This window comes from Setaria italica, chromosome V (assembly GCF_000263155.2).
Source record: "Setaria italica strain Yugu1 chromosome V, Setaria_italica_v2.0, whole genome shotgun sequence".
In the NCBI taxonomy this organism is placed as follows: Eukaryota; Viridiplantae; Streptophyta; class Magnoliopsida; order Poales; family Poaceae; genus Setaria; species Setaria italica.
In genome coordinates, this window is record NC_028454.1 from 28,326,155 (window position 1) to 28,341,140 (window position 14,986).

A 14,986-nucleotide genomic window follows, 5' to 3' on the forward strand; every position below is an offset into this window, starting at 1 on the left:
CAAGCAAAAAGGCAGTTGTTGTTATGACCTTAATGTTGTCCCCATTATATGCCTCATGCTCAGTGTCAGGTATTCTGACCAAAGTAGCAGAGGTAAGTATCCACGTTTCTGACCCCACATGGTCAACCACTGTCCCTGAGCAAGCTATCAGAAGATTTCTATCTGTGAAAGAAAATTAGAATCTACAGTTACTAATAGGATCAGTGATGACAACAGTTATATGCAAAAATACTATATAAGAGTAGATAAAAAAATTACTTTGGAAAGAGGCAAGGGAGACCACAGATTTGCAAGTTTCATACACCACTGCAAAATCTTTCAGTGCGTGCTTGTTGAAATTCACTGCTTCGTCAGAATTGTACTCGACAAGCTCAGACCAGTGCCGATCATAAGAATCCTCGGAGTGATCCGAACAAGATGCTTCATAACCTGCTACAACATGGTTATTAGAGGTGTAAGCCTGTAAGGCATGAAGAAAGTGATGATATCGACGACTCCTATTATCAAGAAAATAAGTGCAACAGGACCATATGAGAGCTCTTTCATTAAAAAAAAAACAATGGAGCGCATGCGAAACACTACTACCATCTCTTCGCTTCCTCTTGTCTCGTGGCATGTCTCAGATCTGTCGCAACGAAGAAAAAAAAAAGGGTCATGCCATCAAGTGAAGAAACACAAAGTCGAAGGGTTTTAGGGCGGCAACCAGATTTGGAAATTGGCGCGACCCGAAGCAGATGCAGTAGTGGATCAAATAAATTGCCACCAGGAAAGATCAATGCATTTATGCATAATGGAAGGGGATATGGAGAACTCAACCTAACCTGCAGGTGGTGACTGGCGAATCGGTTTCTTCAGTTGTTGCTGTTTCGCGTCTTCTTCTAGGAGGGAGCGCCGGCGCTTCCGGGTGTTCTGGGCTTTGCCCTTTTTTCTCGTCGCCTCGTTGGTATTGGTACATTTCTCTGTGTTGTGCAGCACTGAATCGATGCGGCGGAGGACGTCGCGTGCAGATGGGCGGAGGAATCCCCGCGCCGTTGCCGCCTAAACGTGAACTGCCTGGACCGTGATGGCTGGGCCGCAATGGCCCTTTGTCTGAAGCAGTCATGTGGGCCAGAAAGCAGGCCGAGGTGCTGCCAGGTGCACATGGCAGCAACACATCAGTTTTTCGCCCTCAAAAGTTGTCATTTAGGGGGTGTTTGGGAGCACTCCACTCCAAAAAAACCAGCTCCACTCCACCAGCTTCACATTTTCCTAGCTCCACTCCACCAACTCCAAAAAAACATGGAGCTGCTGCACGTGTTTGGTTGATGGCAGTGCTCCAGCTCCAAAAACATGAGCACTTGTTGTGAATGGTCTATTTTACCCTTTGTGAACGGACCCACATGTCATACTCTTCTATTTTCTCCTCTCTTCTTCCTCTCTCTCCTCTCCTCTCCTCTCCTCTTCTCAGTTCCAGGACACAGAATGCGCTCCAGTAGGTAAATCTGAGCAAGAACAGCGTTTCACTGTGCTGTAAGAGAGAAAAGGGGAAAAAATGGTAGCACAGTTTAGCACTAATACTGCACGGAGCATTACTAAAATCCGGGCTTCCATTTACAAAGATAGTTCAGAAGCAACGATCAGTAACTTAACGAACTCTTTTTTTTATTAGCGGTAGCATCACGCGCAGCTGCCCACAAAAATGAGTGAAGGAACTGCCATAATCATCACGGGTTGACTGTAAGTTCATGGATGGGGCTGGGCGGCGCGGCAAGGCTTGCGGAGACGGCCGGGGCGGGCGCGCGGGGGCGGCCGGGGCGGGCGCGCGGCGGCGGCCGGGGCGGGCGCGCGGCGACGGCCGGCCGGGCGGCGCGCCGGGCGGGCGGCGGCGGCCGGGGCGAGCACGCGGCGGCGGCCGGCCGGACGGCGTGCCGGGCGGCGGCAGCGGCCGGGCGGGCGGCGCGGCAGCGGCACGGTGGAACTGAGTGCGACGTGAGCCTTTTTTGTTTCCCGAACCGGTACCATATGTAACGAGTGGCAATGGTGGGTAAATACCCACCAACTCCACGAGGAGGTCTGTAGATGGGGTTTTTGGAGCACCTCTTGAGGTACTCCACAAAAAACGTGGATCTACCCCCTGCTCCACCTTTTTCTTGGAGCTGGAGTTGCTGGAGCTAGACGCGTTTGACTGCGAGTTTTTTGGAGTTGGTGGAGTGGAGCAATTTTTTGTGGAGTGGAGTGCTCCCAAACATCCCCTTAAGAGAGGAAAGCGAGCAGGTTCAAAGTTCATACATGGCAATATTACATAAAAACATAAATACGCGCATTATAAATAAAACCAAGTTTGGAACATTAGGAAATTAAAAGGTCTCTGGGCTCTCACAAGCCCTCTTCCGCATACCGCAGCAAGATTTCCTCCTTGATCCGGACATGCCCCTGCCAGTGCCATCGTTTTTCCTCCCCACGACGAAGTGTAAGTTGTGGCACCTCTCAGTCCCTTACCCACTACTAAATATCAGCAGTTGTAATTCGCGTGACGTGCGGTGACGGCAACGAGAAAGGCCGCGGGCGGGCATCGGGCGGCGGGGTGTGGCGACGCCTCATGGCAGCGGCGCGCGAGGCCGGCGTGCCTCCGGCGGCGGGGAGGCGCGCAGGCCGGCGCTGCACGCACGAGCGAGTGGGAGCGGCTCGTAGCGAACGGAGGTGGGTAGATCGCGAGCTAGGGTTAGGATGGAGCCTCATCCGACGGATCACAATGCCCGTACGAATTTCATATTTTGGAAGTCACATAACAGTAAAAAAAATTCGGAAGCCATGTAGGTTCCTGAATCTCCTCCCTGCAAAGTGCAAACGCATGCCCACTCGCTGGGCTTTTGATCCCGGTGCCTAGCTAACTGGCGTCTAAAAGATGGTTTGGGATCAGAATCCGCTAGGATTATAATTATGGATCCATCCGTCTCCCCCAAACAGTAAGAAGTCATGTTCAGTGACCGAAAAATGTTGTCAATCTTATTTCTTAACCTTACTCAAATTTGCTGTGAAATTGCAATGACATTTCTAGCAACATCTCCTTTTCCTTTCCAGGAATTTCTCAGCTCATATTAGAAATGTGATTTTTAGAAAAGATTCTGCAAACTACTAGTAACATTTTATATTTTACCATGATCAAGCACATGAACCAAAAAATATTCCCAAAACATTAGAGTTTTAGTAGAACAATAGAATTAATCTATTCTTTCATTAGAAAATTGGGAGCATATCATTTTCTCAAACATGTAGAAACATGTAACCACTGAAACAGACATACAAGATGTGAGTGAAAATGCATAGTTCCTACAAGGATTCAGAATTGAGATCCTGCAAATCTACCCTTGCGGTTCAAGATCACATTAAGCACCTGCAGGTGCTCATCGTTCGTGATATGGAGATGCACCCGAAGGTCACTGAGCAGTTCCATCTTCTGCCAGCTCAGCACCTTGCCGCATGCATGGAACGCCTTCATCAGATTTTGGTAGGCCTCCAGCTCCAGACGGTGGATGTGTTCCTGCACCGTCGCCTTCTGATCATTCAGGGTCTTGCGTTCAATCTCACGTGATTCAGCTTTGCTGCCACAATGTTCTTTCTCTCTGGTTTGCAGCTGATCGACCTTCTGATCGTTACAAGGCCTGCTTGCACGAGCTGCTGCGCAATCCTCACCGGATTCCATGCTCCTGGTTCTGCTGTCGCTGTTACTGCTGCTACTGCTGCTGCCATCCGAGGATGAGGCAGACTCACTATCGCTTCCTTCGATGTCCACTTCGTTCTCAATGTGCTGCTGCTGGTCAACATCAGAATTACTGCCTGCTCCAACCACATCACAATATTCATTGCTCATCTCATCCTGCTTGTTCAGGAACACGTTTGGGACTATCACTTCTGCTTCATATCTGGGCTCTTCCTTGGCGCAAAACCTCTTGGTGGTGTCCTCAAATCTATTGCCGTTGATGATTGTGTTGGAAGTAGAACCCAACATGCCGAAGCTCCTCTTCTGCAACAGCGGTGTGAAGCCTGGCCGCATGGGCTCGTAGCCGCCTTTGCCTTTGCCCGTGCCCATGTCAACGCTTACACCATTAGTGTGAAACGGCATCGCGCTCGGGACGGCGATCTGGTTGTCCTGAAGCCAAGAACCACGGCAAGGTGTCAGGGAAACTAGCTCTGCAGATGTAATGAATCTATTGCGCGCGCGTGGAGGAGAAAATCGGCTATGGAGATCGCCTTACCTTGTGGAGCTTGACCCAGACGTCGTCGTCCCTGAGAACCTGACGCATGCGGAGCCTTTGCGGCGGGACCGTCAGGACCTTGGCCGCGCCGACGATCTTGAGCTTGAACCGGCGGTCGCCGTCGGCGGCGGCGCCCTGGACCTCCGCGCACTTCCACAGGCAGTCGTCGTCGTCGAACACCTCGACCATGTCCCCGGCGTCCAGGTCCCGCGGCACCGGGGCGGGCGGCGGGCGCGGCCGGACCGACTTCCTCGAGATGCGGCCGGACACCTCGCCGCCGTCGTGCCACCGCAGGGTATACGAGTGGCCGTTGCCCCACGTGACTTCCCCGACGCGCCACGCGCCCACCGGCGACGCCGCGTCCTGCGTCCACACCTCCACCTGGTTCCCTTTCCTGATCCTCATCGCTCCCCGCCGCCGCCGCCGCGCACACCGTCTCTTCGCGCTTCTTGGCAGGTTCTTGGACTCGCCCTCCCACCAAGGCGTGAGAAATCCCCAAGAAGATCAACCGCCTCGATCGGTGGAGCTATATAGGTCGTCGAGTCGGCGGCTCCATCTCCGACCCGGAAGCCGAGTTCTAGGGCGACTTCGATTCGATCCCGAGGCGCGTCTTGCGTATGGAAGGATATGGACTCGAAACGGATCCGAACACGAGGCGATTAGGAAAAAGGAGAAGCGGAATCGACAAGAGAAGATGCACGCCAAACGTCGAGAAGATGTACCTGCTTGTCGGTTCCGGCGATTCCGGCGAATCACGACGGCGGCACAACAGTAGAGGATTCCAGTTCGAGGGGCGGCGCGGGCGGAGTCGATTCCGCAACTCGCAACCGCCCCAAAACCTCAGTGCTAGTCATGGGCATGAAATAATAATGATAATGATAATAATGATAATGATAATAATATAAAAAAACAACTATTACCCGATTATTTAGCCATGTTTGATGAGAACATTGGTATAAATAATATGGATCTGAAATATTTAATTGTGCACACAATAGGAGTGTGTGTTTGATTTATCGCGAGACTTCGCCACGTCACATCCTCAAGCAGATTGGTGCCGCCACAAAATCTGTTTTCACGAGTAAACTTCAACACGCCACACCACACGGAAAGATATTGTTTTCCATGCGCTTTTTCTCACCATATTGTGGTGCTGAATTTGGCTGCCTATGCTGCGTCACTCACCATACATGCAGCTTGGCAGGACGCGGTGGGCAACCAAGCACGACCTGGATCCTATCCCTATCTTGCTCTTGACAAGCTAATCCTCGCAAGCTAGCACTTTTCTTGTTCACGTGGGATAGACGTGATCATTTGTCAGGTTCAGGTCGGTTAAAAATTTTGGTCCGTGCAGTGTTCGGTCCAATCTGACCATCAAGTTGGATTTTTAGCCCGCGTCGGATCGGGTCAGGTTCGGGTTAGATCAGGTTAATTCATGTTTTCTTTTGTGTAATCTTCCGGTTTGGTTAGATTTTTTCGGGTAAAAAATTTGACATTTGCCTGACCTGTGTTTTAGATCGAGTTGGGTTTTTTGGGTGGGTCGGATCAGGTGATCCATGATAATGTCTAACGTGGGAGCTAAATAGTACGCTCTCGACGAACCTTGTTAGGTTTTGTAGCATTTGTACTTTTTGATTGGACTTGCTCCTATTCCTTTACGTACAAAAGACAGAAGAACGGCGCGCTTTGCCGCGTCCGTAGAGTTTGCACGCTTGATTGTTCGCAAAACTGATTTGAATGTTAGGTCGGTGACTGCAGTGCTGTCCCAATGATGCATGCTCAATCCAAGCAGGTGTCATCAATAGTACAACATCGATGCCAGTTAAAAAGGAGCCGCCTTATTTTCTAGCTGGATTATTAAAGACCTGTTCAGAAAATAAACGTGCAATGCCTTCCTCTAGTATTTTATACAGATAACCCAGCAGAACATTCATTTGCTGCTTCCATGCACTTTATCTTTATTTTGGCATAATTCTAGCAAATTACATTACCAATAAAAGACACGTTACATTTTGCTGAAACAACTGAATAGGAAATAGAGCCATGTATGATGACCTAATATATTACTACCATCATAACAACCAATATCTAAGATTAAAAGGAGGCTTGATTGAAACAACAGGTTACTGTTTTAGCACCCCTGTAAAACTCAAGGCAGATTGGAACCTGCTAGACTATAATATGTTGCTTCACATCTTGAGGATCTCTGTTAACCCGTAAAACTCAAAAGGTGAAGTACATGAAAGGTCCAAACAGCATATGTTCATGTAAATAATACAAAAATGGGAAGCAAGAAGTTTCTTTTTTAGCTACCGTACCTTATTAGCACATTATTAGCACATTTTTCATTAAGAGGAAAAGAATTACAGTGACGTAACTACGAGAGAACCCTCGTAGTGCAGAGTTACAAAACACCACTAAGAAGCAAGGTGGTAAGCAAACCCAACCCAACACGAGCTAGAGCAGACAAACCCAAATACAATCTAAACATCTGGACCTGCAAAAGAAAGATACATCGTCGACAGGGTTGCCTAAATGCACCCACAAACATCAGAGGTGGCAAGGTATCTGCCCAAGCAGCATAACCATGACATCAAAGCATCCGCCCAAGCACACGGAGGCAAAGCATCCACCCCAACAAGCCTTTGCCGCGCTTGCCTCGGAGAAAGAGTTAAAATTAAGAAGAGTTTCGAAGCAAAAGTTGCGTTTTACTCCGAAATTGGGGGGCATGTGTTGATGCTGGATTTTGACACGTGCTTTGAATTGGCTTCAAAGAAGGAGAAAGGCGAGCCGATGCGGCGGGCTAAAAGCTACAGTTAGAAATCGGACAATTGAAGCTACAGTGTTTCGGCCGACTGGCAAAAGGGATCGGTGAAGGTTGACCGATTGGAAGCTGGAGCGGCTTGGCTAGTATGGGCCTAAGGTGGGCTAGGAAAAAGATCAACTGAAGAAGGAGATTGGCCCGTGGGGAGATAATAACCAACTCTGATACGAGTTGTGTTTGTAAAATATTTGTTATCATTTAAAATTAGAGAAAGATCCTAGTCGGTTAGGAAATCAGTTGTAAAGAGGTTATATATAGCCACCTCTAGAGGTTTGTAAAAAAACAACACATCAATCAATACAACCAATCTACTTTTTCCTCGTGCTTTACTTTCAAGTTGGCGACTTCGCCAAAATACTTTTTCTTCACGAGTTCGTACGGGTTAGCAGGGCTGCATCAACGCGATCTCCGGCCGATTCTGTAAGTTCCGCTTATCGAGTAACATCTAGGCTTTAACTTCGGGTGCATCGCTGTTGTTTCGTTTAGATTTATTCACCAGTTATCGATATCAACTAAAATCGTAGGTCTTACCTGTTATTTTAGTTTTTATCATCAGTTATCCAGCTTGAGGTACGAACTGTTGGCTTTTATCACTTTTATTCTTCGTTATCATATAGCCGATTAGATCTATCCCAAGTGTTGCTTCTCTAGCGTTGTTTAGTTTGCTCTAGTAGCTTTTCTTTACAATCGCTACACGATATTGGCTGTTTTATAGCTGGTTACATCTACAATAAATCGGCCGATTCACCGATACGCTTCTAAAGACATATTGGGACTTTAGCCAATCGGAGCCCTTGGAATTTAATACTTTTGTTTCCTTGTCAATCAATAGGTCAGATTGACTGGCACGCCGTACAAACCGCACCAGGGCGATAACCTGAACATGAGCTAAGCAGATTCTCCCAGGTCGTGTCTCCGACGCTAAGGATCAATCGGCCGATTTTTAGCGCCAACACCTTCTTTCGACAGGATACATCCATCCATATTGTACTGGGCCTCTTATGATTGCTTCATCAGGTAAATGGACAGCCAAGTGCACCATAACATCAAAGAAGGCAGGAGGGAAAATTTTCTCAAGCTTGCACAAAATTATTAGGATATCTATTTTCAGTTTATTCAAAATATCCAACTTAAGAGTTTTGCAACATAGTTGCCGAAAGAAGTTTCCTAATTCTTTTTACCCATTGTATATGGAGCTTCTGGCATTTTGCATGACTCCTCTTCCGTAGTATTCAGCATGTGTAGATGTGGTCTAATACCTATCTCTTCCAAATCAACCCTAACATTGATCGTGTCCTTTGTCTTCTCAGCAATTTTAAGCAATGTTCCAATAAGGATTTTGCATATGTTTTTCTCCATGTGCATGACATCAAGATTATGTGGCAGCTTTAAAGTTGTCCAATACGGCAAGTCAAACAAAAAACCCTTTAGCTCCAACACCGTTCGGGTTCCCACTTCCTTTTCTAACCTTGAGGAGGCTTTCCTGGTTTAACGTCTTTAACATTCTCCAGTTGCTGCTGAAGCTCCTCATTAGTAAATTGCTCTGGCCTCTCTTGGTTTTCAGTATTACCATCAAACTTTGCTTTCTTTCTTCTCCATGGATGGTTAGTTGGAAGGAAATGATGATGGCCAATATAACATATCTTGTTCTTCAGTCTCCTTGAGCAAGGATCCTTGTCACAACGCACATAGGCCTAATAACCTTTCGTGACTCGCCCCGCCAATGTGCTCAGTGTTGGATAATCATGTATGCACCAAATAACCATATCATGCAGTTTAAAGGATTGTTGACTACAAGCATCGTATGCATCGACACCCTTCCACAAGTCCATAGCTCATCTACAAGAGGTTGCAAGAAAACATCAAAATCCTTTGATGGAAAACTCAACCCAGGGATCAATAATGCCATCATGAAGTTTGATTCTTCCATGCATACTCATGGTGGCATGTTATACGGCACAACAAATACTGGCCACATACTATATGAGTTGGTCATGTTTCCAAATGGATTAAAACCATCGGTTGCAAGGCCAAGTCTAATGTTCCTAGCATCTTTTGCAAATTCCAGCCAATTTTTATCGAAGTTTTTTCATGCCTCACCATCAGCTGGATGGCTAAGCTCATTGTCCACCGGTTGTCGCTTCAACTTGTGCCATTGTGCATCCTTTGTGGTTTTTGATGAAAGAAACATCCTCTTCAGCCTTGAAACCAGCGGAAAATGTCTCAATACCTTATGAGGAACATGCTTCTTGTTGTCTGCATCTTTCCATCTTGAATCTGCTTCACAACACACTAGGCACACATCATGTTCTGCTAGATCCTTGCGAAATAATACACAATTATTCTTGCAAACATGGATAGATTCAGAGCCAAGTCCCCTGGTACGTATGTACTTTATTGCATCATTGTAAGATGTCGGAACACATGCTCCTAGAAAAGCAAGGGATACCACCTTCAGAATTGCATTGAATGCGACATTGCTGATCCGATAGACAGACTTAATATGAAGTAACTTCACAACAAATGTAAATTGTGTATATTTAGATCTCAGTGATACCTTATAGTTTATATGTTCCTTTATACATTCTAATATTTTTCCTCCAAGCTCTTTAGCATGGCGCATGTCGGCTATCATTTCATGAAGTCTATCTTCGGTGCCTTCATCCTCCTTCATACCCGATATGTGTTCATTTTCTTGAACCATTTCCTGATCACCATCATCCTGTAGAACTGCATTATCCACAACCCCCTCATTCGACAGAATTGCAGTTTCCTCAACCCCATTATCCTGCAGAATTGCATTTTCCTAAACTCCATTAGCCTACAGATTTGCATTTCCTAAACCCTATGCTCGAATGTTTCTCCATGATGGATCCACCTAGTGTAGGTGCTTGCCATCCCATTCAAAAGTAAGTGCAAGCTCACCACATCTACAATACATTTAGACTGATTCAGGCATTGACGATATGGGCATAGTATTGTTCATCGTCAGAGTATCTAATCTTAACAAATTCCATGCTCGGGGGTAAATAGATGACAACCGTGTATCCAACATCTATCCATCTAGGAAATTTTGGTGAATTCAACTCAAAATTATTGACCAGATTGAAAGACCTTAATGCAAAATGAAATTTTAACGAATTCAACTTAAAATTACTGACCAGATTGACACGCTGCAACAGGAAGCACCAAACTTGTGCTGCCGTAGGATTGAGAAGCCGCGAGAAGGCACAGATCTCCATGGAGTGCTTCGTCCTAGCCGCCTTCTCTCTATTCTTCTTTTTTTCCTATCTCGGGAGCGCGGCAGCGGGTAAACTATTTTTTGGCTGTAGCACGGGCTTTTTTGCCACCAAATACCATGCTCACCTGAAACTTACCTTACATGTGAGACCCGATCGTGGTAAAGACTTCCCATTCGATCAGTAACAGGTTCGACCCACGAGAGGAGCATGTTTTCCATTTTATTTTACTACCCTATTTATCAGCTTAAACTTACATGTGGGACCCTGGTTAGTTTATGATATTTTCGCGGAGCTTATATCGTCATAAAACCACCATGTAACAACAAGTGGTGATTTCTTTTTTTGCTACAGTGGCAACTTTTATGACGTTCCGTAATTTTATCACTAAATTTGCTCGGATGTGAAACATTATGACGTTTTCAGCCAAAAACGTCATAAATCTATTATGAGAATAAATATGTCATAAAATTTTTGTCATAAATCAACACATTTCTTGTAGTGTATTCAAGTACAACTTATAGTTAACCTAAAAGCAGGTACCACCAACAATGGGTTGTTGCCAGAATGTAGCAGGGCTCCTTACAGCCAATTGGTTGAATAGGTATGGCAGTTGCGAGATGGCTAGTTGGTTGTACAGGTATGGTAACTATGAGGACTGCACAATCGATTGAGCTGATCCCACACCTATAACTGATGGGAAGAACTGTGGAATAATAGCAGCACTCAGCAGAGAAGAGCACTGTGGAATAACAAACGCAGTAGCAGCACTAATTGAAAGAGCAAGGAGAGCAAGAAGGGCAAAAATCTTGGCTGCCATGGTTGCTGAGAGTTTAGTAGTGTGTTTCACCTTGGGTTATATTATGTCTAGATGGTGTTGGTGATTGAATGTCTATCGATTTAGGTCCTATTTATACACACATGAATCATGTAATTCAAGTGAGAGTTTGGCCTTTGCTAAACAGACATTTGGCAAGATAAACTACATCAACATGACATGGTATATAGTCAATTTTGATGTTTAGTCCTTCTCTTGGATATATCAATTGTACCGGCAACATATTCTATAGTAGATACTTCCAAAGTGCCTTTATTGTCGTTGTTTTCATGACAGCATGGTTAGTCTACATTTGTACATGTGAAACCTTCAACCACGTCAACTTGGTTTGTCCTTTGTAATACTTAGTTTGTAAGGTTGTCATTTGTCAATGTGGATAAGCAAGAGTGACATGATATCTAGTCAATTTTAACATTTAGTGATTTTTTTTGTTGGACATATGAAATGTATTGGCATGATAATCCGCACTAGACACAAAAATGTGCCTTTTTTGTTGGTAGTGTTTTCAAAATACACAAGGGAGTGATATAGTTAGTCTACCTTTACACATGTGAAAGCCTTGTCCGCATCAAAATTGCTTGTACTTTGTAAAAGTGAGTTCATAGTCATGTGGTTTGTCAATGTGGGTGTATAATTTTTTTTATTAAACTTGTCCAAAACTTTAGAAAGAATTAGGTAATATATCTTAATCATGCATTATTTATTTTTTCTTTCTGGTGTTCAAGTTTAAATGTGAATGCACCTCGTTTAACACAATCAGGACGTCTCAAATTGAGGACATGTTTTAGGTTTCGTTCTGGTAGCTTTTGCTTGCATTGTTTGACCTCTTGGTTAGCCTCACTGATATACTGGAAACTAGAGTAATGGCATAGTTTCGGTAAAAGAGGGTAGGTAGGTGCTAAGGATCAAATAGCACCAACATCTGTTTGCCTAATGATTCAATGAAGACAATTAACAAAAAGGAGTGGATGGACCGACATGGGCCCATGAGCTAACATACACTTTGGGCTATGCGTGTGCTAAGGGTGAAAACGAATGGCAACAGTTAGGATATGCCCTCTTGTCTTAACTTTTTACATTTTTTCTCAAAACCGAAATAGACAATGGAACACAGGTACTCAAGGTACCGAAAATGAACTCATTCGAGCATAAACCCATTGTGTACCAATTGGGAAGTCAAACCGGGAGCAAACACTCGTAAAGCCAGGATTCATGGCTTCAAATGGCGACCTAGTTCACGTAAATTACTTCATAGCCAGGAAGCCGCCTAGTTCAATCACAGTCACACCGAACGGTGTGGGCACTGATAAGTTTGTAGTCACAATACAACAACCACGATACACGGTTCATGCTGACACCAAGATTTTGAGAGTGGTGTCATGTCATATATATAGCATCCGGATGTTCGGCTCACATGAATGGTGGGCGACCAACGGCATTTGGATTTAGAGTTGATGGTAATGGAATAAGCCTAGAAAGGATAGAGTTGTAACATCTTTTTCCTTACTAATTCTACCAAAAGCTGGAATAATGAGACTTCATTAAATTTTCAAAAGGAAAATACCAATCTCTGCAAAAGTAATTGCTCACTCCTAATATAATATGATATGTCTGTATTAGGGAAAGTACATTGGTGTTGTCTAATAAGCGGTCTCGTGCATTAACACGTAATCTTGAGACGACTCAACAGACAACACGTACAATAAGTTGTCTTATAAGTTATCTGGTAGAGCTATATAATTTCTTAATTTGTGCATATAAAAAAATATTATGAGTTGCATTGCAATAACAACTCGTACAATGGTTGTTAAGTTGTCTCGTAGTCCTAAAATTTAGGTCATGAGGTGGTTGTTTCACGAAACAACGATCTCTTTCTCTCTCATCGCTCTCTCTCCACATCATAAAAAATCCTACGTGGTATTGTATGAGACAACCCATGAGACCGCCGATGTGTAGCAATATACTTGCTCTTGGAAGTTAGAAGCTTGGCAGCACATACATGCAGTGGCACACCATATGGGGGCCAACCGGCCAAGAATGACCTATTCAGTGGCAGCCAAGGATGGCCTATATTTCACAGGAAAAGAGGTATACAATCGGGTATCCCATTATGGTGATGATGCATATATCGAATTCCTATAGCTTGACAACCATGTCGAGAATCGTAACATATTCGGGATGCAATTGAATATTCGGAGCTGCCTACCTGCCTCATGATATATTTATGGGCTAATACACACTTGCCAAGTATTCAATGTAGATACTCCCACCATTTTTTTTATAAGACGTGATATGATATGGTACGGTCCACCAAATTATACTTTGACCATTCATTTATCTTATATTATTATTTATGGTTATAAACTTATAATCATTGGAGAGTACATTTGATTACAAATCCAACCATTCCAAGTTTACATTGCAAAAATAAAAAAATTATTGGATAAATTGTTGGTCAAAGATTGTAAAACTTGAATATTGATATGTGTGTGCACCTTGGAACGAAGGGAGTATAATTTAAGAGTTTCAGGTTCTTCATTGCATGACTGAGACAATTATGGAATATTTGGATATAGATCCGGATGCCAATATCAACTTAATCAATATTTTTCTTATTTCAAATAAGCAACATGCTTCAGCATGAAACCTTTATTACTGAAGTATAACTCATAGTTAATCTAAAAGAAGGCACCGCCAATGATGGGTTGTTGCCAAAATGCAGCGGGTTCCTCACAGCTAGTTGGTTGAATGGCAAGAAGGCTGCAGGGTTTGCAACAAGTTGGTTGTACTAGTATGGCAGCTGTGAGATGGCAAGTTGGTTGTACCAAAATGGCAGCTGTAGGATGGTAAGTTGGTTGTGCAAGTAAGGCAGCTGTGAAATGGCAAGCTGGTTGTATAGGTATGGCAGATATGAGATGGCAAATGGATGTTGCGGGATCACGGTTGAGAAGTGTGAAATGCCTCCCACAAAAGCTTGTTGTTGCCTGTAGGATTGCACAAATGAGTGTTGTGTGGTTTCCACACCTGTCACTGATGGGAAAAACTGCGGAATAGTGGTTGCAACACCAAATGGAGAATAGAACTGCGGAATAGTGATCGCGGTAGCAGCACTAATCGAAAGAGCAATGAGAGTGACAATGGCAAATATCTTAGCTGCCATTGTTGCTAAAAGCTTCGTAGTATGTTTAGTCTTCTTAGGGTACAATTGGTGTGTATGGTAGGAGGATGGTTTATCTATTGTTGTGGGTCCTATTTATACACATATGACCTCAAGCAAAAGTTTGACCTTTGCTAAACAACTTATTGGCTAGATAAGGAATATATGACACGATATCCAGTCAGTTTTGACATTTAGTGATTGATTTTCTTGATATATATGTACTGGTAAGATAATATGCTCTAGATACTGCAAAAGTGCCTCTTTTATCGTGGCTTTTATGATACATGAGCGAGAACAGTATAGTTAGGGGATGTTTGGGAGCACTCCACTCCACGAAAAATTGCTCCACTCCACCAACTCCGAAAATTTCGCAGCTAAACGCGTCTAGCTCCAACAACTCCGGCTCCAGGAAAAAGGTGGAGCAGGAGGGTAGATCCACGTTTTTTGTGGAGTACCTCAAGGGGTGCTCCAAAAACCCCCTTTACAGACCTCCTCGTGGAGTTGGTGGGTATTTACCCACCATTGCCACTCGTTACACACATACCGGTTCGATTCAGGAAAAAGAAAAAGCCCCGTCGCCTTCCTCATCCCATCGTGCCACCCCTCACACCGGCTCGCTGCGCCGCCCCTGCCCGCCGCTCACCGCGCCGCCCCGGTACGGGGGCAACGCGAGGCTACGAGATGCATAGG

The 14,986-nt window shown here is 44.6% G+C and overlaps 2 protein-coding genes across 2 annotated transcripts; both read right to left on the reverse strand.

Annotated features, from left to right (window-relative positions):
• Positions 1 to 3,150: 3,150 nt before the first annotated feature.
• LOC101756780 lies at positions 3,151 to 5,085 on the reverse strand. The gene is made up of 2 exons (XM_004969085.3): positions 4,236 to 5,085; positions 3,151 to 4,129 (listed from the first exon to the last, which is right to left on the reverse strand). Exons 1-2 carry the CDS (start codon positions 4,638 to 4,640, stop codon positions 3,320 to 3,322), a joined length of 1,215 nt encoding a protein of 404 aa, XP_004969142.2. The 5' UTR covers positions 4,641 to 5,085; the 3' UTR covers positions 3,151 to 3,319.
• A 5,742-nt stretch (positions 5,086 to 10,827) lies between these two features.
• Positions 10,828 to 14,296, reverse strand: LOC111257343 (zein-alpha GZ19AB11-like). Its single transcript, XM_022826691.1, has 2 exons — positions 14,161 to 14,296; positions 10,828 to 10,922 (listed from the first exon to the last, which is right to left on the reverse strand). The coding sequence occupies exons 1-2, from the start codon at positions 14,294 to 14,296 to the stop codon at positions 10,828 to 10,830; spliced, it is 231 nt and encodes a 76-aa protein (XP_022682426.1).
• Positions 14,297 to 14,986: the final 690 nt, after the last annotated feature.